The 24,836-nt window shown below is 48.9% G+C and overlaps 1 protein-coding gene across 2 annotated transcripts in view; it reads right to left on the minus strand.

Annotated features, from left to right (window-relative positions):
* LOC119176032 (uncharacterized) overlaps positions 1-24,836 on the minus strand; it is a 113,412-nt gene that overhangs the window by 25,381 nt on the left and 63,195 nt on the right. For both annotated transcript variants that reach the window (XM_037427140.2, XM_037427141.2), the window contains one exon: positions 14,726-14,803. In XM_037427140.2, the coding sequence (XP_037283037.2) occupies positions 14,726-14,803 (78 nt within the window). The remainder of the gene's footprint in view (positions 1-14,725; positions 14,804-24,836) is intronic.

Below are 24,836 nucleotides of genomic sequence, written 5' to 3' on the forward strand. Positions count from 1 at the left end.
CGTGGCGGGGCAGAGGGTCGCTGTTAACGAATGCTCTTTGGGAGCCGCCACAGTCCTGGGCTGTTCTGCAGGCGTGACCCCTGCGCAGTACGACGGTGGCTGTGACGTCGTCTTTTACTCTCGTGCAACAGCTAAAAGGACGGGATCCTCTTCTCCGTTAAAAAGGTTCAATAAATCTTTTTTTACTGAGAGTTGGTCGTTTTGTTTGGCAGCGATTTCACAGGAAGCTGGTTAACCTCGCATATGAAGACAACGCATCGAATAAAACTGAATCGACCACATAAAGCTATATACAAGTTGAAGTCCTGAACCGCGTATAGACTGGTTTTCAGCACACAAAAATGCTACGAAAAATACAAAGCAATTCCGAGTGATTGAGTGAATGCTGTCGCACAGGCTTCCTCGCCAATAAATAACTAAATATCTAAAAAAAACAAGATAATTTCTTGGTAGTCCACAAATTGGTACCCTTCGACATGCCTGCCTACGAAACTGCCGAGAAAACGCCGCACAGCAGCAGCCTGTGCGGCCTTCATCGCTTTGACCCAAGCACTTTACCGGGATGGATCGATGTCTTTGTGGAAATTGAAAAATAAATCTGGAGTCCACTGCAGATCTTCCTAATAACAACGCGGTTCTGGGAGACTAAGGTTATACTCAAGTGTTTAATTTTGATGTCTCGCAGGAGGGTAGAAAGAAATGTGAAAGAGCAGGTCGGCCCCCCTCCGGGAAAATCAAAGCTCCCCGCCTATGCCCTGATTCAAGGACGCAAAAAAATATAAAAAGGAACAAGGCACCACACCACATTTGAGGGAGGGATCGCCAACCAGTTGAGGCGAAGGGCCGAGTTGCATTAAGCTGACACGACGGGTACCACACGAAAAAGCAGAGGATGGGGGCAACGCAGGCAAGGAAAATATTCGACTTGTTGACAAAAATGTAGAACACTAGAATAGAGACACAGAAATGACGTTCATGCTCAGCGCGCACGTCACAAAGTTGCAATTTGCAAACGTAAGATAAAAACCACCTTTCAGTGGCTTCAAAACAGCAATGTCTGCCTTCAGCTGTACATGGTAGAGGTCGGCGCAGCCTTCTGAGGGCCGACTCGGCCAGAGTTCACATCGGCTGAAAAGTTCGACGCGTGATCATATAAAATACGGCGCGTCTCAACAATGATCAATTGATCGACGGCCGACGCTCAGTTCACCGTTATCAATGTGTATTGCTGTAATCCGATTTCCTGATTACCGGCCAAATAAACGGTTTCATCATCTTGGCCATACTAGTCACTGCCTTCGACAACAACAACAACAACAACAACAACAACAACAACAACAACAACAACAACAACAATAATAATAATAATAATAATAATAATAATAACAAAAGGTGCGGCCTCATGCTGAAACACGACATGAGAGGGAACCTTTGAATCTATAGGTGCTAGTGTCGCAACTAATCACCGCATGCGCCACCGTGGCCAACCTATGAAAACAAAGCATACCTGAACAATAGAATAAAAAATATCTGGGGTTTCACGTCAGGAAAGCACGGATGGATGGATGGATGGATATGGCTGTACCCTTTAGATCGGGCGGTGGCTAGCGCCACCAAGCCGTTTGATTATGAGAGACGCCGTATAGCGGAGGGCTCCGGAAATTTAAACCATATGATGTTCTTCGACCTGCACGGGCCATTCCGCCTCCGTAGAAATGCGGGATCGAACCCCACAACCTTGGGATCAGCAGCCGAGCACAATGAGATGACACAAGAAGATCAGGCGAGCGCTTGTGTCTCATAGCGCTCCTTCTTCAGGTACCAGCAAACTCGCCCAAATTTCAGTTCTATACACGTGTGTCACACCGTATACACTAGGATGCCACATAGGCGCGAATATGTTCAGTATTTGCTTCGAAAGGACGACGGCACCCCGCCTTCCAAGGACGCTGTACCAGCGTAACGTTCATCTTTCGTTCTTTCACTCTGGTGCTCCTCGAGAGCATACAAGTTAAATATTATTCAGAAGTTTGCCCGTATAAATACTGGATCAATTCACCAAGACGTGACAAATCGGAGGTCACTAGGAGACTCCTTTCTTCTGCCGTGGACACAAAACACGATAATGGTGATGATGCTATTATTGCTCTACTTGGTTAAGCCGCAACAGACCGGTGTGATTTTGTACGTGTCTAAAGCCGGTCGTGGTTTTACTTCGCTACATTGGCTACTTTGGGCGATCCGGAATAAGTGGCCGTCGCACAAGCCGACCGATTCAAGCTGCCTGTAAGCTTGTAATCACTGCGATAGTGTTCTGGTTACGGTGTTCGTGGGCTGACACGAAAGACTCGAGTTCGATATCGGCCATGGAATTTCGGTGGAGGCGAAATATTGATGCCTAAGAGATTTAGGTGCATAATAGAGGAACCAAGCTCGGCGAACTGAAACTGGAACCTTCCACAAAGGCGTCGCTATGTCTATCATATTTCTCATATCATGATATATCATAAAACTCTAGCAATCATTATTACAATTAGTTTGGGCTCTATAGGCTGCTGCTGCTGCCTTGGCGATCATCTTCCCAAGAACTCCGCAAGTCATACCACAAAATAACTTTATTTTGTTTGAAACTAACTTTAGAATTAAACACCAAGAATTTTACACAACAATGCCACGATATGAGGCACACAGCATTGCGGCACGTCATATACTGTGCAACTGGGACGCTCTGCACCCGCGTGGCCAGCATGCAAAATCATAGCCTTTAAGCGACCACGCAAAAGTTGGACCGGCCGCAATCGGTTAAATACGTCTGTTGTTAAAGGAACGTGAAAGGTTTACATGGGCAAACTGCACCCTAACAAATCTAATGCCACATGATTCACTATCAAAAGTTCATTATTAGCGGAGAAAATCAAGGGTGAAGTTTCATTTTTTGAATTTCGGGCCGAAATTCCCGCGCGTGACAAAAATTTCAAAATGTACTTTTCGTATTTTCGCGACATTGGCTCGATGAAATTTGCTTAAAGTTCTATATGTCTATCCCACGAACAGCCACGGTGGTTTAGTGGCTGAGGTACTCGGCTGCTGACCCGCAGGTCGCGATATCGAATCCCGGCTGCATTTCCGATGGAGGCGGAAATGTTGTAGGCCCGTGTGCTCAGATTTGGGTGCACGTTAAAGAACCCCAGGTGGTCAAAATTTCCGGAGCCCTCCACTACGGCGTCTCTCATAATCATATGGTGGTTTTGGGACGTTAAACCCCACATATCAATCAATATGGTTGATTTTTGTTAATTAGAATCCACATAGGACCCAGTAGACGCCTTGAAAATCTATGACGTCACGGATTTTTGTGTGGCAGTCTCAAGAGGGTGTCTCCATCCACTTTTTCTTTTCGCGCGTTTTCTCGCTTATAAAGCACCTTGTCGCGGTGAGAATAATGTTTTCGGGATTGTGAAATTGTACTTTACTAACACACGAGAAATCGTTTTTCTGTTCAGTGACACTAAACATCAAATACTATTTTTACGCTAACGCGTGCGTTCGCGGCGGACGAGTGCTTTTGTCGCAGTTCGAGCCCTGACAAAGAACGAGCGGGGTCGTGAACTAACAATGCCCATGTTTCAACTCTCAGAAGAGACAGTCTTCTACGGAGGCAAATCGGTCGGCGCGTGCCCAACCAGTCGCGCGAAAGGCGTAGCGCGCGCCGAGCACCACTTTCTCTGGCGGCAGCCGCGTTCTCTTTGGGCATGCCGATCACGCGCCATGAATGAGCGACGACGCATCCGAGATCGCTATCGCATCGGCCTTCTCGGAGGCACGCGGGCGCGTCCGTCGTTGTGGCCGTGCCGAGGTGACCTCCGCTGCCCACGCGGAGAACAAAGCAGGGAGCACCCTGTGGGCGCTTGCCGATTGTGGGCCGTGCGCCCGGAATGCGTCCGCTGCTGCCTCGTTCGGCATCCTGGCGACGACACGTGGGACGCCAAAGACAAAACCGCCGCCTCACCACGCCAAGGCCACAGTGAGCGAAATTAATCGCGGCTTCTGAACGTGCCTCTTGCCGCATCGCGTGTTCCAAATACCGCGGGCCCCAAATTTGTACCTCGCGCGTATTCTCCCGTAGGAGTTGACCGGTGGGACGCAAAACGAGCGCCGTTCGCACGCCGCAGTGCATTCCCCGCGTTCATCGGTAATTTATTCGTCAGTGATAGCTCGCGAGAGGCACACGCACGCACTGCACCTTTGGGCAACGAGCATGCGCTGCTCAAAGATTCTGTGCATCTGCCCCCGCTTTCTCTCCGAAACCGCGGGAGCGATTACGGCAGACAATCGTGCATCACTACAGACTTGCAACGTCGTTTTTGTGCAGCATTGCACAGCTGCTTTGGCCGCTAGATCAACTAACACGTGGGGGCACAGTCTATCTGAATGGTAAGACGACTTAGATGTGCTGTAGCGTTTGCCGGAATGCGTCTTCCTTTCGAATTGTGTCTTAATCCAGATTCTGACACATATTACACTATGGGCTGTCATTGAACCCCCAGTAACCTGCTACAGAGATTGCAAGCATTGCTTCCACGTAATTAGCGGAATAAGCTGGTCAATTATGCTTTGTTTACGTTTGAAATAGCGGCACTTCGCCGTGAATGTATTCACTTGGGAATTCCACAATGGCAAGTTGTGTACTGCTTTCTCATATCTTGTTCTTCTTCATTTTATTGTCGAATGACCAGCATATCGTCACTGAGTTCATTTAATTCACGGAACTGTCAGACAGCAACGCGGGCTTGTTGCAGGAGCCCTCCGGATTTCGAAAATAACGGGATTGTGTGACGTTCCCGTTGCTGCCCTGTCATCCAAAGCAAACCGCGCGCACAGCGGACCTACGAGACGCAGACCGGCGGAGACGTTCCTGGCCAGCCAATGTCCGTCCGTGCATTACCAACTGTGCTAGGCAACCGAATCAAGAGGGAAGCGAGAAGTCGGCGGGACGAGCGCGGCAGACATTGGTCCCGCAAAGACCTCTGCCCCGCGTCGCGACAAGTTACAAGAAAAGAGAACGAGGAAACACGGCAAAGGCGCCGGCGCAGATTAGGCTGACGGCCCCTCGAACAGGTTCCGTTTCGCGCTAAAGGGGCGTCCGCCCCAGCCGGAAGTCGTCGCAAATGTGAAACAAAGTGCGCAGCCGGGCGACAGTGCCTCGGGCTGATGCATGTCGACTCACTTGTCGGCTGAAATGACATTCGTTACGCAGAGGTCATTAATGCTCCATCGGTTCCGGTTTTCCTTAGAGAAAGCTTTTCTGCTTCCAATTTTCACACGGAACCATTTTTACTCTCTTTGGAAGACTTGCAGTGGCCTACGGCAATCGAATGCCTTAGCTTAACCTGAGTGAATAATTTACTACTGAAAGCAGAGAAAACCTGAGCTGTCCGACGTACAGCAGCATGGCGGGGCACATTTTCACCATCACGTGATTCTAACGTACTACAAAGTCTCACTACTCCACGCTCTCAAGCGGTAATGCTAATGTTTAAACAGTATATACGAACTAGCTCCCCGTTTGAACTGATTTTCATTTCGAGAAAACGCGTAGTTAACTGATACACGCATTACCAGAGCTCACTTCACTATGGTAAAAAAAAAAAATCCACGCATCTCCACGAAGTGAATCATGACTTGTGTGTGAAGCTCTGGGTACCGTATTGACTTAGTAACCATGCGTTACCCCAGCTAATTCAAATTGAGTGACATGCATTGTATATAAATATGTAAATTCATTTCGCTTTCCAGTCGTCTTAGGTATTTCACGGAGTATTTAGAAAATTGCTGAAGTGAAAGATATATCTCGAAAATGAATCCAAGAACCGACCATTTTACCGGTGGCAAGATATCATATTAATACGGATATTATGTTGGGACATATAGCACTCAACGTGTGCCTTTGCATTACAGGTTTCCTTGAGAAGCCTAAACGTCGAGGCACATTTTAGTAGAGATCAACTCATCAATACTCTTTTCGATGGGTTATTTTCGCCGAGAACAGCGATCCCTTGCCTTGTAATTACCCTTTGTCTACGTTAAAATATATTTGTGCGAAAGTGTCACATATGTTTCGACTACAGCAACGGTTCTACACCCTGACCACAACGGAAAACAAGGCTAGGTCCTCGGGAGCTTCAACCTTAAAAGGGCCCTCGAGTTTTGAACTTCATAATCGAAGACAAAAGGCGAGCCGAATTAGACTACTGTCAGGGCCTTGCTTGACAACGTGGCACCGAACTCGAGTTGTTTGAGACGTCAAAGACGGCACGGTGACCGCACGCCCCCCACCGTGTAGTCCTGTACAAGGCATGTCGGATACTTGGTACTACGAGATACAAATCCCGTAACTTCCTTCTCCGACCTGTGGCAGCTTACCGTGGCATAAAAGACAACACTGCGTTGTGCCCCGAGTAATCCTACCCTGCCCATTTGGGTGTGCGAAGCCATCGTCGAGTGGAAGAATGGACGCCTTGGCGTGCGGCACCGCCATTTCTTTGTTGCATGTGTTTGCAGTGCGTAACACCGTGTACAAGGTTGTTTGCAAGAATGGGATAATATTGCTAGCTTCCCTCTTCAAGTGAGGTAGTGGCTAAAGCCATCGAACGAGGAAGCTCTATAAAAACTTCTGTTTGTTTTATTGTAGTTTGTGTCCCTTCCCCCTCAGCCCCATCAATACTGCAGAAGTAATTACTTTGGTTCGCGTGTCGAAACCACAATAAAATTACGAGGCACGCAGCGGTTTCGAGCCTCCGGATGAATACCGACTACCTGGGGTTCTGGAGCGTTCATCTAATTTGTGCACAAGGGTCCCGTACAAACGCAGTCGCTGTGACCGGGAATCGAACCGCGTCCTGGAGCTTATCAGCACGATCGTCTTTCCTCTCCGCAAACAAACCTCACTCAACACGATAGCACAATTCCCAAATTTTTGTGTCTTCAGCTACAAACCCTTAGAGTGGACGCCCTTGCTAAGTATATTTCTTATCCTTTTCTCTCTCTCTCTCTCTGCACCCTCTTTCTTACCCTACTTTCCCCAGCCCAGTGCTGGGTAGCAAATTGGATGCTTATATCTGGTTAACCTGTACCAGCCTTTCTTTTCACCTTTCTCATCTGCTTTAGCTTACTACATTAGAGAAATTTGATAACAACATGTTCTATTTCCAGTGAATGAAACAGCGTCTTCGTCGGTCCACTTGTAAAGACAAGCAAAGTTCCTTGCTGTTAAGACAGGTGGGTTTGACAACTTGCAAAGACGCAGGTTAGATGAGCGCTGATTCTTCATTCAGTTGGCTTCGAGACCACACGAAACTACGATGAAGGAATGTTGGTGCAATCGGCAGAAAGTCACCTCTTATCTGTCCGACGAAGGTAGCAGGAAGGGAGATGGCGCCATTTGAGGGGACGCTCTTGCGAGGTTCCAGAAAGAGAAAGCTGATGTCCCAGAAGATCCAATTAAGGGACACGAACCGCCCGCCTACCGAGACGTTTCAACGGGGGCAAACGAACGACTACAACTACTTTCAAGAATGCAAGACGACGACGAAGGTTCAACCAGTGCATTTTAGGTAGCATGCAGGTGACCCGCGGGCCGTGTGGTGGGGGGGGGGGGGGGGGAGGATGAGGCGGCTAAACCAAGCTACACACTTCCACTGCAAGCGCAGTGATCGACAAGTGACCACAGATACCAAGGCATTTGCTCCCATACTTCTCAGAAGACCGGAAACGGTCCCAGCGTTTCTGGAATAGAACGGTTGCACGATGCACACACCTTGTGAAACACAAATACACCAAAACTTTCGGGAGCACCGCTTTGAGTGGCGTCCCAAACAACAACGACCGAAAACGCTTTCCTTTTCTCCTTACTGTCACCCATAGCCGCGTTTACTACGTCCGCCAATCGCCATAAGAAGCCATAGCCCCGTCAAACGGGGCTCGTTTCAGTGCTACCCGCGTTCCAAAACACAATGCGCTCACCTTGACTTCGCTAAGTGGTCAGAGCGCCTCTGCGTCCTCACGCGCCCTTCTACGAGCGAGTCGGTGTGCCAGAAAAGGTGCAATCTTTAGGCATTGCCTTCCAGCACAAGAGCTGCGCTGCAGTAATACCCCCAGATAGATATCAGAAAGACGGGATGGTTAACTAGGGGACTCCTGTAGATGATGTGCTTGCACAACCACTCGTAATATATCGGACCTTATTTTTCAGCCGCTGCTGTCAAACCCGGGACCAGCAACTTTTATGCGGCTGGCAGCTTCCCTTGATATGAATGGGAATAAAGGAATTTCCTACGCAGACGTTGAGTGAGTGGCGTCCACAGTGCTATCCATTTCTACTACACTGAAACACACAGTCGAGCAAAGCCTCAATTCAGCGAGGCACCACCGACAATGCAAGAATCTGATAGACGGGTCACGTCGCAAGTGCCTATTCCGAATTTCTACATGTTAGCCTGTATGGAGAGCACCGAGATGCCTTCATTCGTCACACTGAGCGGAAAGGAAACTGTGGTGCCGTTCGAAAAACCATTACAGCCATATAAGTGCACAAAGGAACAAAGAAAAAAAAAAGCGATTACGCGCACAAGGACGAAAAAAACTCGAGCATTCTTGCGTTTTAGACTAGAGCAGGTTGGACAAAAAAGAGTCCTCTATACGCATTTCACTCGGCACATAGGTTGTCGTGCCACACACAAACACACACACGAAAAAAAAAAACGATTAAAAAAACGAAAAGAAAAAAGCCACAGAGACGTCGGCGCGACTCCCGACTAAAAAAAAGAAGTTCGTTGGTGTCGTCTTCCCACTCGTTGGCCGAGATGGTCGGTCGGCTAAGAAAACAGAAAGATACCGAGCGAAAAAACGATGCGCAAGATCGCTTTTGCCGCACAGAAAGGCCCCCACGGTGGGAACCGGGTCGCACGCAAAAAGCCGAAAGTGAAACACTGGTCTGCGAGCACGACACACAAAAGGGCGTATCGCGTCTGCTTTTTGATGCGCGCTCCTTTTGAAAGAAAAGGGTCGCGCGGGTCGAAAGGACTTGCGGCCGTCAGTGCGTGCAAGGGCTGGGGGGGGGGGGGGGTCACTCCCCGAGATTCGTGGTGAAAGTAGGAATGGCCACGTTTCTCGGGCCGAGAAAGACGACGAGCCCGAGGAGATGAAGCGTCGCTGCGCTGCGATATTGCGAAGAAAACGTCCAGCCCAACCACCTCCTCCCCACTCTTGACAGGCAAGTGAGCACCTCGTTCCCGCTCGGTGCCGTGGCGGCAGGGCAAACGAGGTGTCGGCGCCAGCGGCCGCACGTCCCATTAGGCCCTCCCCCACGGTTCTTATCGGTGCGGTGGTGGCGAAATTAATGGCCCGCCCCAGGGTGGCACAAGGCACACTGCGCTTTTTTAACGCCGACCAGAGCTGGGGGGATATTACACCGTTGGTCGCACCATGCGGCGGCAGTCTTCATTCGTGCCTACTTGTTCGCGTGTGTCAACTTCCTGTCCGAAACGAATGGGTTTTCGAAATAGTTTGATGTACGGGTCGGTATCAAACACTTCTTGCTAGCGGCCCAGCCCCCTCATGGCTGACTTTGCCCTATAGTTAATTTTAATTGTCTTAATAAGTATGTTCTTGGGCCACGCAGACGTAACTGGTCTCAAGCATTCTTTCTTTAAGGCACCCCACGCGCACACCATGTTTTAAACATAACCGTACACAACGAAACATATTTCAGATTCTGCGCCCGGATTTCAAAAATCGACATGTTCTTCGTAACCTTAGGTCAAGACGATAGTTATAGCGCGAGAGTAAAACGACGACACAGAGACAAGAAGGACACGAAGGACTCTGTATCATCATACCATACCAATTAGCCCAAGCTGCCATACTTCTTAGGTCAAATACCCTTTCAACAGGACCAATATACGAGGAATAAGCAACGCCTTTTTTTTTTTTCAAATCGCAACGCCCTCCCTTACCCTCACGTCAGGTGTGCATGAAACCTCTGTTTGGTTAAGCGTTCTAACAACACAATCTTATGCGCTGTGAGCTGCAACAACATTCGAAATAATTCATTTGGAACGAAATTTTTGCCAGTTCTCGAAAGCTTGCCCAGACGAAGACTTGGACGGTGCATTCAGCTTGTTCGTCTTGGAAAATAAGAATTCATCTCTGTATTCCTTGGATGACGTTATTACAGGGTCATCAGCGTGGTCATCAGGCCGCACTTTTCGACAAAATGTTTGGTCATCGGAAGACCAGCTAATCCCAATGCGTTACCTCGCTGACACACTGCCGAGGTGACATTTCTACATTATCATCATTAATGATGTGTAGCGTTGATAGGACGGGGTAGGGGCCCAAGGAAAACACCGGAATCCACTGCAAGCATTTAGCGAGGAATATAAGGCCATGGTATTCTTTCCTCCTTGTTTTAGGTTTACTGGTTTACTTGACTCATCTCCGTCAAACTGCAGTGTTACGCGCACGAACGCTACGTTTTCTTAGCGTTGCGCCGAGTTCATTCACGGAGCCTGCTAGGCGTGCCGCGTACTCTGTTACAGTCGCCACTGTTGTCCCGAAGGCGACATGAAATGTGCGCAAACGCCCCTGCAGGCTGAAGCTGCAACACGCAACGTGGAGACACCAAAGGGCGCTCGATGAAATTGATTCCCACACTGCACGTGCCGTCCATTCAGAGAGAGCTCGCGCAGGTATAATGGAATATGGAAATGGACGTTCCAGAGAGGCGGCACCAAGGCGAGCAGGAAGGCTTCGCTTTCACCCCGAACACTGTGACCTATGGCAGGCACGCAGGAACGCGACCGCGGCGAGCCGAACCAGTCCGCTCTTTTAATGATTAGACCTAGATTTTCGAGCTGCTCGCCGCGAGCCTCACCGCGGATGCTCCTTGGCGAATCGGGAGGGACGCATCTCGGCCGGGGTCGCCCTCGATCCTGCATGGACACCGTCAGCGTGGATCGAATCGCGCTGTACACACTCTCGCCTTGCACAAATGTGTTGCCACACGGTGAACTGGCCGAGGCAGTGACAGCCGCCTATCGTAACACGGCGGAGTTTGCAAAACAGCTCGCGAAGCTTACACAGAAGGCAACCCTCCCTACACAGAGGTCGAGACTTTAACGCTGTGGTGCCAGCATCTAATTACCATGCAATTCATGCAGCGCTCGTGAACATGTGCTCGCGGTATATAGAAGCGAATCGCCGCGTACACGCGTGTGCAGCGATTTCATCACATTGCGGTAATGTGTAATGATACTAGTTGCTATAGTAATCGTTCTTTAGAAAAACTAAACGATGAGAAAACATCCTTCTCGCGCTAAAGATATACGCTTACTTGTCAGAACTGGGACACGCTCTCACTCATTTAAAAAGTCGTAACAGGAAATTTGTTCCGACTTTGCCCAACGGCTCTAGTTTGTTTCCTAATAATTGAACTTTTATGAGCGTAACTACAGAAATCATATCCTGAACGAGAAAAAAAAAAAGAATTGCGCACGCAGTTTACTGAGCACACTGCAGCGCGAGACATGCGTATAGTCCATATGTTTCTCGTATTTGAGACCTCGAACAAGGAAAGTAAGACCCAGCTTTTTCAGCGGCGCGCGTTCTCCACTGGAACGTTCCCCGACCAAGCTGTCGATCCGTGTGGGAGAGAGGCCGTGAAGCGATCGTCGATGAAGAGCTCGCTTTGACCTCGCACCACCGGCCGATACGAGAACTGTGGCGATGCTCTGCTGAAGACCTTTCTAAAGGTATTCGTGAAGCTGCGCCACCTTTGCAGTAACAAAACCGGCCCGGCCGCATCAGCAGACGCTCCGCAAACGCTTAGATTTATCCCGCTCGTAGCAGTTAGCGGTGTCGATTCGCGCATGCGAGTGCTATAACCACACCTCTCTAGACGTCGAGGGAATTTTGTTTGACGGGCTTTACTGCGCGCATGAATTGCTCGCTTCCTACTTTTTAAATGGCTCGGCAATGCTTAAGACACCTGGCAGCCCGAAACCTCGCGAATTGACGAGAGCATCTCCTGCCAGCTCTGCGACTCGAGTTGATCTGCTCGTAAGGTGTGCGTAGGGCCCATCGACACCAAAAGGCCTGTCAGAAAAGCTTTTGAGCCGCACGGGTCTCGCTCTACCAACAATCGCACCTCAGGGAAAAGTTAGTTACATGCTAATCTGTCTTCAGCTTGTTCTGGGAATGCCGTAAAGGTCCCACTGATCATGAAATGAGCAGGCCTTTCAACGGCAACTTTTTCATGTATACCGCCACTCCTCATTCAATCAAATAGGATGCTGATCAAAAAGTGGTAGGAGCACTACGTTCTTGTATAAGTAAATCATCAACCTGGGAGGGTTCAGAGAAGAGCTTCTGGTCTCTTACAGCGGAGCGAATAAAAAACGAATCTTGAAGGCTCACACAGTTTTGGGTGCCCACTTGAAAGAAATGTTTTTGCCCGTTATCAAAATCTCTTCTAGTTAATTCATACGTTAACGTTTACATATAAATGATATATACTTCAGCGTCCTCTTTACGTAATTCCCCGGAAATTCCTATCACGGGCAGCTTTGTTCAGGTGGCCAGCAGCGCACGCCGCGATTTGTGGTGTACGGGCAGCCCGCGATAAACACATCCGTCCAATGGAGGCGGTAGCCCGCGTGGTGTGTGCTTCACTGCGGTCTCGGAGAGAGGGCAGCTCTTGAGCACGACGCAGTGGCCGCGGACCACCGACGGCGTGCTCGCGCAGCAAGTCGGGCCGCCTGAGCGTACACGCAATTCGCGCCGCGGCTCGGCACAGCGCAGCACCGCAAATTATCGCCATTCGTGAGCATTGCGCAACCACGACGAGTCGATCCGACCGGCCGCTCTATTCTCGCTTAACGCGGCGGCGAAGAACAAATTACAAGGCCTGCCGTCTTCCCTGGCGAGCAACAAGCTCTGCTCAGTGAGCGCTAACTGCTGCGCCAGAAATGCCGCGCGATCGCCTTCGGTAAAGTTCCCGATTCACGTTCCCCATTCGTGTGCTTGCACAAAGCGCAATGCAAACTGCGGCCGGCGGGGGCACGCAGAGCGTGCACAGTATAGTATGAAAGGTTACGAACATTGGGACACACTTTGTAACCTCGCAGTGTGGCGAATAGTGGGCCAGCCCCTTTCAATGATACCGCGTCAGCTACTAAGTGCGTTAATAATAATAATAATAATAATAATAATAATAATAATAATAATAATAATAATAATAATAATAATAATAATAATAATAATCTCACTTTTTGTTTGCAGGTGGCGGTCGTATGCAATAATCATCACGGTCTCTGAGACGTGAAGCTCGTATACGCAGTCCCTTTGAAAGATTCAAAGACGTAGCTCAGATAGTCCACGCATATAAACTCTAAATGGAAACACGGTAGATGACCGTATAAAGTCAAAGGCATCTAAGAGACTATAGTTGTGTTAATGATCGAAGCGCAGAGTTGCACCACAAGTGTACATAAAAACACAGTTCACGTAAACTAAACGTGCCCTCAGAGCGAACAAATATGGAAACACAGAGTGAGAGAGATTCGTTTCAGCCAGCATATAGCTCCTGGAATGACAGATTGAATGCATTCACAACAAAGAGGAGAAACCGACGGTGTGAAAATGCACCGCGAAAATAAATAGATTCACTGACTAATCTGCAGCTGTTTACGTTATCACTCGCCATGTATATATGGAACATGTACATACGCAATGAATTTCGACTGGAAGTTTATGCAAGAACACACCGGTATTAAAGAAACGGCTAAAATTGTTTACAAGAGGACGCTCGAAGGACTTCCACTCGACCGCTGTCTCGTCCGCAATGTCGTCGTTCCGAAGACCGCTCGCTCTTCTCTATCCTTTCCTATCTACTAGTAATCACTCCTTATCCCTTCCCGTGTGGACTACTGCTGAGCTGTCCTCCCCTCAAAGACAAGTGCGAGGCGCACTTCACTTCCTGTTATTTTATCATAAGATTCACCCAGACATGATTACAGAACAATATAATCGTGGCAGAGTGCCCCCGCGCGAACGCCAGGATTGTCATTGTAGGTGTAGTTTAATTGTCGCTAATGATTTTCGGTTGAGTTCACCCATTGTGCGGTTGCAAAGACAAAGCACCCTTTAATCGAGAAAACCTATCCAAAGCGGCCAAGTGCGTGGCTATGTTGCTACGAAACGAATCACGGGCGCGCGCGCGTCTAAAGCGCCACACAGCGAGTGTCGTCCTCAATAGCGGCGCGAGTACGCTCGGTGCCGATTTCAGGGCCAATGCAAACACGCCCGCCGAGGTGCCGCTGACCAGGCAGGCACGACGCATCGTCTTCCCACGATCTGGACAAGCCTCCTGACGCACCCGATGTGCTCCGTGTGTGAGTGACAGGTCACCCGCCACACCACAGAGCGCTAAAGGTGCCTATTGTTGGCGTCACCAGCGGGCGCTGCCGGCTGCGTTGATGGTGTCGCTGACTACGCGCGGACGATTGAGCATTGTTCGCCTGCGCACAACAGTAGTGCGCGCGTGCGACAGACACAGTCGGCCACGACAGCGGCTCGCACGGAAGCCAGCCGGGTCAGGTCAGAAAACCCGCCAACTTTCGCCGAGAGTCGCGTTCTTGTATAATGTAGAAGCACAAAGCGTGCTTACCTTGCACCCTTCGCAGGTGAAGGCGCCGAAGTGGTATCCAGCGGCGGGCTCTCCACACACCTTACACAGCTGGTTCATCTGCGGGAAGAAAGCGAGGAGTTGGTTTGATACTGACCCCAAAGGCATTCAAAGAATTTTTATCGAAAGAAAAAAAAACTTATTAAAAGAAACAACTGGTCAAAAAGTCACTCGAGAGTTTCTGTCAACGTGCGCGCGCGCGTGTGTATGCGAGAGAGAGAAAAATTTACCTCCCTAATATGACAAGCTCCAGACTCGGCGACAAAAGAGGCGGCACATGAAAGAGCGCGACGTAGCGGCCAGCGCGTGACTCCGCGAGGGAGAAAACAACGCCGACTCAGGATTTACGGCGCTAACGATACTGATTGATGGCCGCGGTTCCCGGGCATCGTCTCATTAGCGAGCTGCACCGGGGCCAGAGATGGACAGCCCCATATGAAATTAAGCGCTCCGCCTCTTCGCGGCCGCCACAAAAGGTCGCTTTGCGCGGCAAATTGATATCAATGCGCCGCCCCGAGGCTCACAAGTGGCGCCGGCAGCTGAGCACGGCCGTCCCTCGGCAAAAAGCGCCCCCTTTCTCCTCTCGCGCAAATACTTGCGCCCACCGAAGAAGAAGAAAACCGACAGCCTTGCATTGGGCACAACACGGGAGTTTTACCGTTGTCTTCTTCCGCTAATGGGTCGTTATACTCGATCGGCTCCTTCAGGAGAGTTCTTCCTTTCACCCCGACTGTTAAGGTTTCGGGGTCAGCGGTCCGCAAAAGAAGCACCCATTGTGGTTCGTCTGCAACGATGTGCGCCGATGATTGGGAAACTTGCCCTTCCTTGACATCGCAGCCAGGAGACCGGCATCGTTAAATGCACGCCGCTTGCTGCCCAGATGCGCCCCAACGCGTTCCAGCGAGCGCGCTTCGTCTCATCTGCTGCCGTTTTCGAATAACCGGAGACGCGAGGCACCATCGCTCGCAGACGTAGCTGTATTTACTTAAAAGTGTGGCAGCTTGGGCTAGTTGGTATGGCATGACGATAGTTATAGCGCGAGAACAAGACGACGACACAGAGACAAGAAGTGTCCTTCGTGTCTCTGTGTCGTCGTTTTGTTCTCGCGCTATAACTACCGTCATGTATTTACTGCTCTTGCACGGTTTTGCAGGGCTACCACAATACAATTTTGAGGCACGCCCAGCGGGGAAGAGCGGCTTAATTTTGACCACCTGGGAAGCAAGATACACGGGTGTTCTGGCATTTCAGGGTTCGCAATCGAATCGATAGGCTCGCCGGCGACGACTCAAAGCCTGGCGAAATAAACGACAACGCATTCGTCTGTCTCCTCAGCGTAATGCTAAATATTTAGCCCCTAGTGTCGCTACCAATTCAACGCTATACACATGACTTCCGACTGCCGCGGTGACGAATTGGGGATTCTGAAAGCTGGCAGGCAAAATCACCCGTCCAAATTGGGCCCTTTACTGATGAACATCTTTTTCTGCACTGCAATCGTGTACGGCTAAACTGCCTTTCTTCACACGAACTGGCTAACAGATGAGAATACATGTTCAATAAATAAGATAAGTGACAGGTAGCGTGCGGTCGCGCCCAAGTGCTCATTTTGAGCCGCCTTCCTTCTTTATTTTGCTCACTGTTTACGATGCAAAACCTCGATATTTACATTTGCGCGCATGTATGTTTCAACAATTGACGCATGCATGTGGGAGGCCTTTGTCCTGCAGTGGACGTAGTAAGGCTGATGATGATGATCTTGTTTCAACAATACTAGATGAAATCCGGATCATGTTCCGCTCGAAAAACGTAGAAAACGTAACAATATGGCATCTGGGCTTTAACATCCCAAAAACCACGGTATGATTATGAGAGGCTCCATAGTGGAGGGCTCCGAAAATTTCGAAGATTTGGTGTTCTTTAACGTGCTCTGTCATCGCACGGGCCTCCACCATTTTGCCTCCATCGACAGGTGACTGTCACGTCTGGAATCGAACCCGCGACCTTCAAGTCAGTAGCAGAGCACCACAGCCGCTAATCCACCGCGGCGGACAACGTACAAGAGAGTAGCGAGCGCTGATAAATGACGCAAGAAAAAATTCCAACTTCGTGGATGTATGGCACCAAAGCCGACAGGGGCCTAGCCGCTGTTTTGAATACCGAAGGGGTAAGGAGGTAATGCTACAGCTCCTCCTCGGGGGAAATAAACAGAACGCTCCAAGTCGGGTTACCGCATTTCTTGAAACTCGTCCAACGCGGAAAAACAACGGGCGGAAGTGCATGCCGCGACGTGTAATTGTGCCAACATTGTCCTAACGCTACTCGAGGAGAAAGCACTCGTAGAAAAAAACTCTATACAAGCTATAGTTTGAGCGTCATTTTGTGCCAGGACGCAAAATGGCGTGCACATGGCTATTAGAAATTTTCGCACAGACACGTGGACGTGATGTCATCATTACATGTAAATAATTTCTGGAGTTTTACGTCCCAGAACCACGGTATGATTGCAAGAGACGGCCTCGTAGGGTTCTTTGACATGCGCCTTTGATGTTCTCAGGCCACGCTCCCAGAATACATAGAATAGTGACCTAAAAACTTTTGCTCCCCCCCCCCCACCCCCACCCCTGTACGTGCAAGATCTCGTATTGATCTATGCGTGCCCACGGGAATGAAATTTTAGCCACTTTCTCACATTTTTGAGTGCAGATGATCTTTTGAAACATTCGAAGAAATATTCTCATCTATCTCACTAACAAACTAAACCTCTACAGGTTTAGAGGCCCAACTCCGAGGGCACAGCGTGTTGTATACAGTGTGTGACATCAGTGGGCGTCATTTGAACGATGACGCCGTCCAAGGAAGCATACTAAGACCTTTGCTATTTGACATAGATGACTTAGTTATTATTGCGAATAAGTCAAGGTCTGCCATATAGGCTGACAGCAGTCGCTTATTCAGTGAATTGATTGATTGATTTGTGGGGTTTAACGTCCCAAAACCACCATATGATTATGAGAGACGCCGTAGTGGAGGGCTCCGGAAATTTTTGACCACCTGGGGTTCTTTAACGTGCACCCAAATCTGAGCACACGGGCCTCGACATTTCCACCTCCATCGGAAATGCAGCCGCCGCAGCCGGGATTTGAACCCGCGACCTGCGGGTCAGCAGCCGAGTGAGTACCTTAGCCACTAGACCACCGCGGCGGGGCTTATTCAGTGAATTACATTGTACTAAGAGTAAATAACTCCGCCTACGAAAAGCTTTGTGAAAAGGGTTCATGCCTATTTCTTCCAGATAATACTATTAAAACAAAATCCCTTTTATTCAGACCTTCTTGGCGATGTTAAGGTAATTATATTATTACTAGCTTCGAATAACGGGAGAAGTCATGTAGCATCCAGAGTAACGAAAGTAATGTTTGACCAAATTTATTTCGTTTGTCCACACGAAAATAATACGTACCGCATGTGACTCGCTTGTTTATTTAAATGAACTGTTATATAATGAATTAGACTTTTCCTGGGTTAGCTACTTATTGATTACTTTATTCTCTTGGGGACGCTCATTAATTCAATTATTTTATAGACAATGTTTTATTCTCGGGGCCAAAAAGACATTACAGGAGTTGTCACAGATATATGGTCGTTCGCGGTTACACAAAAATCACACCATTGATCGTGGTAGTAAAACAATGTTAATGCAATGCACAATGTGATTTCAGAAGTTGAAAGAAAAAAATCAAAACAATACCACAAATCAACTAGCAAAAGAATAAATGCAAAATATTACAGGAAATAATATTATTATGCATATATAACCGGCAACGTGACTGGAATTTGGCGAGAGCTACAGAAATATGTGCGTATAGTCATGTCATGACGTCACCTCTCGGCTGCGCATGTTCGTGCGTTCAAATTGATGCGCACTATGCTTGTCTAATGTTCCACGTACCAAATGTTAACTAAATAACAGTGATGACCAGTTGGCCTTGCCCTAGCAACGCTAAAGCGCTACACGTCATAGAGGGTCGGAATGTGAGCATGAATGCAATTAAGGCAACCAGATTGTGGAGCGCAAGCTTATACGTTACAAAAAATGTCCTTCTCACCTGCATGCGCGCGCATCTAGAGAGTTTTCATCGTCACTGCTGAGGCAAAGAAACGGGGGCAGATGAGCGATGAAAAGGAATCGATACATAGTGAACATGAATAAGGTGTGAAGGGTTGCAGAAGACGCATTGAAATAACCAGCCTTCGGCCCACTTGTACAGCGTTGATAAGAGTCGCGATAAAAGTAACACATGATTAATGTTACTTTTCATTTAATCAATTTGTTTATCAGGGAACTGTCAATGAGACCACTCACATTTTTTGAAGGAAGTACATGCACATGGAACATGCACAAGTCTGACGGCAAACCTTGGGAGCGTAAGGTTTGATTATGACATTCGAAGAAAATGGCGACTGTGCGGAACACGGATGGTGATTCTGTTTTGATCCGCGCATTACAGCATCGCAACACCTCTGATTTTGGCAGTGTCTGAACATGATACACGATCCGCATGAAGATGAGTATCGCTTCACACAGAAAGCACTACAGAAAACAGCAGGTGCCTACTTATGCGACACAAACGCGCGACGTCACAACTAGCGGTTTGAACGCAAAATGCCTGTTTGCAAAATGCCAGGCTATACGTTTCACGCGTGTGACAAGGAAGCACATATGATACATTGGGCGATACAGGCATTTATAGGCTACCACTCTGCAGGCTAGTGGTACGAACAGCTGAGGTGCCAAATGTAGATTACAGCCATCCTTGTGATACTTGTGTGGTCACGCCAGCTTGTTGAGATTTTCTTTCTTTTTTTTTCATGCAGCGCAATGAACGTGCTCATTTGTCATTAATGTAACTGAGGCATGAGGATGAGACCGGCGCTTTGCATCTTGGAGAGCGAGCGAGGTCCTGTTCGTGAAGCTTTCAACAGCGGATCCTTGAAATCTGCTTTCCGTGGCTTGTCACATGGTTCGACTCCTCGACCTCGTGCGGTGCACAATGGGCGAAACCCCATTATGCTATCCGACTTACTTCTCGTTCGCGATCTGACCTACAGATTCTGCCTCACTACACTGAGTCGGTGAGGTGAAGTCTGCGTTCCGGCGTTATATTAAAACCACGTGCGCAATCGACATTGACGTTCACGCGTCACAAATTGCGTTTCAGTCAACTGCGCCAAGGAGGCTCATTGAACCGACGTTCTATTGCGTCACATTCATCTAAACGGCGTCAATGTGCTAAGGAAGCGTATCGCGTCTGTGCGCTGTAAGTGGGCGTGGTGCGAGACAAAAATGCGCATTCACAAAACGCATTGGGCATCGCATGCACTGACGTTGACAGCAAAAGTGAGAGTATATTGGTTTGAGACTAGAAAGGTCAATGATTTCTGCAGCCCATAAAAAGCTTGGGGAATGGAGGGGGTGGGTGGGCGAGGAGTCATATGAGCAATCGGATGCTTACACATTCATAAAGGGTAATAACAATCCCCCGACGACGGGGACCACGAACGGAACACTGCTGCACGAGTGTTGAAATTACAGGTTGTTGGTGTATTGAAACTTATGGAACAGCGTTACAGAGCCTTGCACTAGGTGGCAGCACCAGCGTCGCGCCATTTCGAAAGTCCGATCGTACGCTCCGTCCTACTGTCCGTGAGCAGAAAGTGTTCCGGAGGTCCTTAGTCATCCACGTCGCCGTACTGATCTCGGACACAGCGTGTGCAGAGAGTTTTCGGCGCGTGTGGCGAGCGCGTGGACCCATGGCGCGGCTCACGATGACGTCTCCCCCAAAATCAACCAAGCTATTAAATACTCCACAAATCGGTATCGCGTGTTCGCATGAGTTCTCCGTTATTTCACAGAGTCCGCACCGAATGACACCACCGGCATTGTAGCACCGCCATGCTATCGTCTCTACGCGGTAACCCGTGCGGCCAGCCGCCGATATCGAACAGGTGAAGAGAGCAGCACTTCTTCAAAAAGAAGCACATATGCGCCGGAGCATCACCTACCACCTAGCTAGGGTGGTAAAACAGTCCTGAATTTTGCGGGACCGTCCCAACTGTCCGGGCACCATCCCGAGTCGCGCGTCATCCTTGTCGGTACGATGTCCCGGATTTTTTTTTTCCCGAATCGCCCCGTTAGAAATTTTTATGTGACACAATGCACACCCCGCAACTAGCACGAAGATCGCAAAAATCGCGCACACAAATCAATGTGTAGTGGTGGCTAGCCACTTCAGCTGAACTTCCGCGCGAAGTGCGACATTAAGGAAGTGCTGGGAACAGCACCAGCCGAAATGCTTCAAGAAGCCGCTCCTGTGAATAAACAACGGGTGTGTCTGGAAGATACCGCAGTAGTGAAAACTCTCTTTGCAGCCTGTTTGCAGTTGGTAACCCTACGTCTAGGTGTCCTTAGTTGCACTGGCAACCCACAGCTCGGCTTCATTTCCTTCTGCAACCCCGTGCGGACCAGTTGACCGAACTCGCTCCGCCCAACCCACATGCACTCGCACAGGCACGACGTTTGGCTTTCAGCCAGACAAGCTACAACTCGTAGATTGCAGGAAAAATTACTACATTTAAAGTCGGATCGAATCGGCTTGCTATAACGATACCCGGATCGAGTTTAACGCAAGTTCGACAAAGTGGCTGTGCAATAAAGTTCGAGAAATAAATAAAGCCAAGGGTAAGGACCAAATACAGCGGTTGGGTTTTCTTGTTTCTTTTGCCCACTAACAGCGTGCAAGAAGGAAGAGTAAAATAGAACTATTACTAGCTTTGTCTAATCGTTTCTTCTGTGCGTTGGTGACGGTTGGCTGCTTGGCACTTAGCAACGGGCTGTTGCACGAACCCCGCAGCACGTTAAAGGTTACGTCATCTGCAAGCGCAGCGCAATGAGGATCTCACCTGCCGAAATGAATCGTTTGCGTTGCTGGGTTTGCAAAGAACAGAAAAAAAGAACGCGCACGAATAGTGACGATCGTGTGGCGACTAGTTCAGGACTATATACCGCGATTACGCCACAGTGAGGCGTACATTTCTCCTTCCCGAGCAGCTTGGACGCTCGCGCAGGGGCTCTTCCTGGCAACGCAACAGGCAGGACTTTTTTTTTTTTCAAATGGCTGTGCGCAATCGAGGTGGCCTCGTAAGTCGCCGACGGCGTCCCCACCCTGCGTCATTACCGCTTCCAGAAACAGCGGGCGACTTAAAAGAGTGGCGAGCGTCCTAATCGGTCGTCTAAGGAAAGGGCGAGGTTCGGCGCTTGCCTAAGCTTCCGGGCATGGTTGGTGGCGCGGATGAGGCAACAGCCAGCAGACCACTGTGAGCGGACTACGTGCGTCAGGACGACTATGCAACGCAGGTTGTAAACGGTCTGACAGCCACAATGTCACAGCTGAGTGACCCTCCTGAAGTGACCCACAAGTAGCGTTGTTGCACTCGCGAACACAACTCCGAGCGAGCCTCTGAGATATGCTGAACGCTCCAACGTCAGTCAGAAACCAAACTAGGCATATCTGTAACGAGTCATTTCATCTTACATTAGTTTCTTCACTCGCTTGTGCGTTGTAATAATCGCCACGTTAATTCGTGCGGTACACAAAATACAAACAAGTGATCTGACCGAAATATTTGCTTTAGATCAATTCTCGACATGTGAAAGAAGACAACCAAAGCAATTACCATAATTAACGCGCACAAAGCCGAGTTATCGGTCACATCAATATTGTGAAACGATATCAAAATGATTCATCCTTAGCTTCGACTGCGCATGAAATCATGGCGCCAGAGAACAAGTGGAATAAAAAAGAACATTTCGTTAAGCTAGGTGACATACGTTCATAATTAATTTTAAGGCACGAAAAAAAAGGGAGGGGGGGGGGCAAGCACGAGAGAGGTCCATGTGCGTAGCCAGAGGGGGTGAGGGGGTTCCACCCTTCCTAAAAGAATTGAGTTTTACTTCCGCATAACACACGCCCACATACACACGCAAGCAGAGTAACATACATAAGATATAACTCTCACCCCCCCCCCCCCCTAAAAAAAAAAAAAATTCTGGCTACGCTGCTGGAGAGGATACGGGGCAGAGCACCTGTCCCGTGGCTCTCTTGCCGTTGCGTTTTTTTTTTTCGCGCCTTAAAATCAATTATGAACCATTATGAACAAGTGGAAGTTGTTTGTCTGCGTTCCCGATGGCGCCATGGTCAGGCAGTGCGCACTTCAATCTACAAAGACTTCTGTGTCAAAGCCCGCGTTACAGAAGCTTCCACAAGGCAGTCGTTGTTGTGCCAGTGGTTGACGAGCCGTTTGAAGGCATACTCCGGCGATTTTTCGACCATGTCAGGGTAATGGTGCTTCTATGTTACTGAGGCACTTTTGTCACGAGCCCGACAGCTGAAATGCTCAGCAAATTCGAAAATATTTTTTAACAAGTAAAAAGGCGCGACACCGAAACCAAAAACTAACCGAGTGCACTGTCTATGTATGACGTACTATTTTGTAAGAACCGGTTGTCGTATACCTGTCGCGCGGGCACGGAATATGAAAACTGAAAGCTGGGACGAGCAGGCACTGGGAGCTGAGGGCGAGCGTGCCCAGCCAAGCCGGCCTAACATCACAGATGAAGGAAAGAAGCTTTTCCGTGCCAAACACCGCCGCCGTCGCCTTGTAAACACACAGTAAACACTGTAGCAGCCAAATTTTGCGATGTCTTCAGTGCGTCACTTCCGTTGACATGCCAAACATGACGTCACAACAGACAGTGTTGCCAATAATTCTGGCAAACCAGGTGAGCGTTTCGAGACCATCTTTAAAATTCATTTGCAAGCAATCAGCACATCTCTTAAGCATGTAATTTGGCATAAATGACAGAAATATGTGAAGTACCGAGATGATTTCATTTAGATACATTGACCTCTAAAAATCACCAGAGTTGGCCTTTAATGGTTGCAACGCATCGCGCGTAGCTGTGCGATAAACAAAAAAAAACAGTATTCGCAATATCATGCAAGCGTAAATCATGCATTACATGTTCAACCGATGACCATAGTGTCAATATGATGTGACGTTCGTAGCAAAACGTACCCGAAACTGCCGCATCGTATCATGATGCTGCTATCGTTGTCTCCAACGAGCTATCTCGGCAGCGTTATCACACTCCCGCCCTACAAACTTAGCCATCACCTAGTCTTGCGAAAACAACCAACAAACGAGTAATGTCAACATTACAAAATGATGACTTTTCACAGCCTCAGAGTCTTGTTTCGGGGACTTCTCACTTTTTGATCAAAAGCGCGAGACTTGTTACCGTGACTCGAACCAACGCAGAGAGCATGGCAACCATCTACGTTTAGCAGGGTCTGCTTCCCCAGCAGCCAAGTTCGCTGAAAGGACGCAAGGGCCATTAAGTGCGGCGTGGCCTTTCTCGCGCCAGCTGTACGACACATCATCAGTTTCCGGTGGTACTCATGGCGTCAACGACAAATCTTTGTACAAGAACTCAGTTGCTGCACCAGTCAACCATACTTTGCTACGAGACAGCAACTATCCTGGATTCTAGCCGCTATATTATTAACACAAGGTTCATGCACAGCGAGCGGCGGTGCTTGCGAAGCTGCGGGCGACTATTGAACGAGAGTGAAGCGCCGGCGTCATGCTAAAACACTCGTGTTCTTAGCAAGGGTAGATTGTTGGCCTTGTAGGCGTAACAAGTTGATGAAGTTAATTGCGGCACTGAAATGACGAGGACAGGACATGGAGCTCACACAAGAGCTTCTGTTGATCACTGTTGGCACGATGCGCATTTGTGTGTTCTCGCTGTCCCGTCTACGTCATTTAAGTGCCGCGCTTAACTTCATGAACACGCCCGTGTTCTCTTCGGCGTGCCCGTTTTGACTAGTGGTAATGGAACTCGCGCGCCGCAGATTCGTAGCTTCTTGGGACACTGCAGTCACCGATAAATGCACTGATCCTACATGAACTTTCAAGCAGCGACAGGAAGGCCACGCGCTCTCAGCCCGACAGACGTGTCGACGAGGCG

This window comes from Rhipicephalus microplus, chromosome X (assembly GCF_043290135.1).
Source record: "Rhipicephalus microplus isolate Deutch F79 chromosome X, USDA_Rmic, whole genome shotgun sequence".
Lineage (NCBI taxonomy): Eukaryota > Metazoa > Arthropoda > Arachnida > Ixodida > Ixodidae > Rhipicephalus > Rhipicephalus microplus.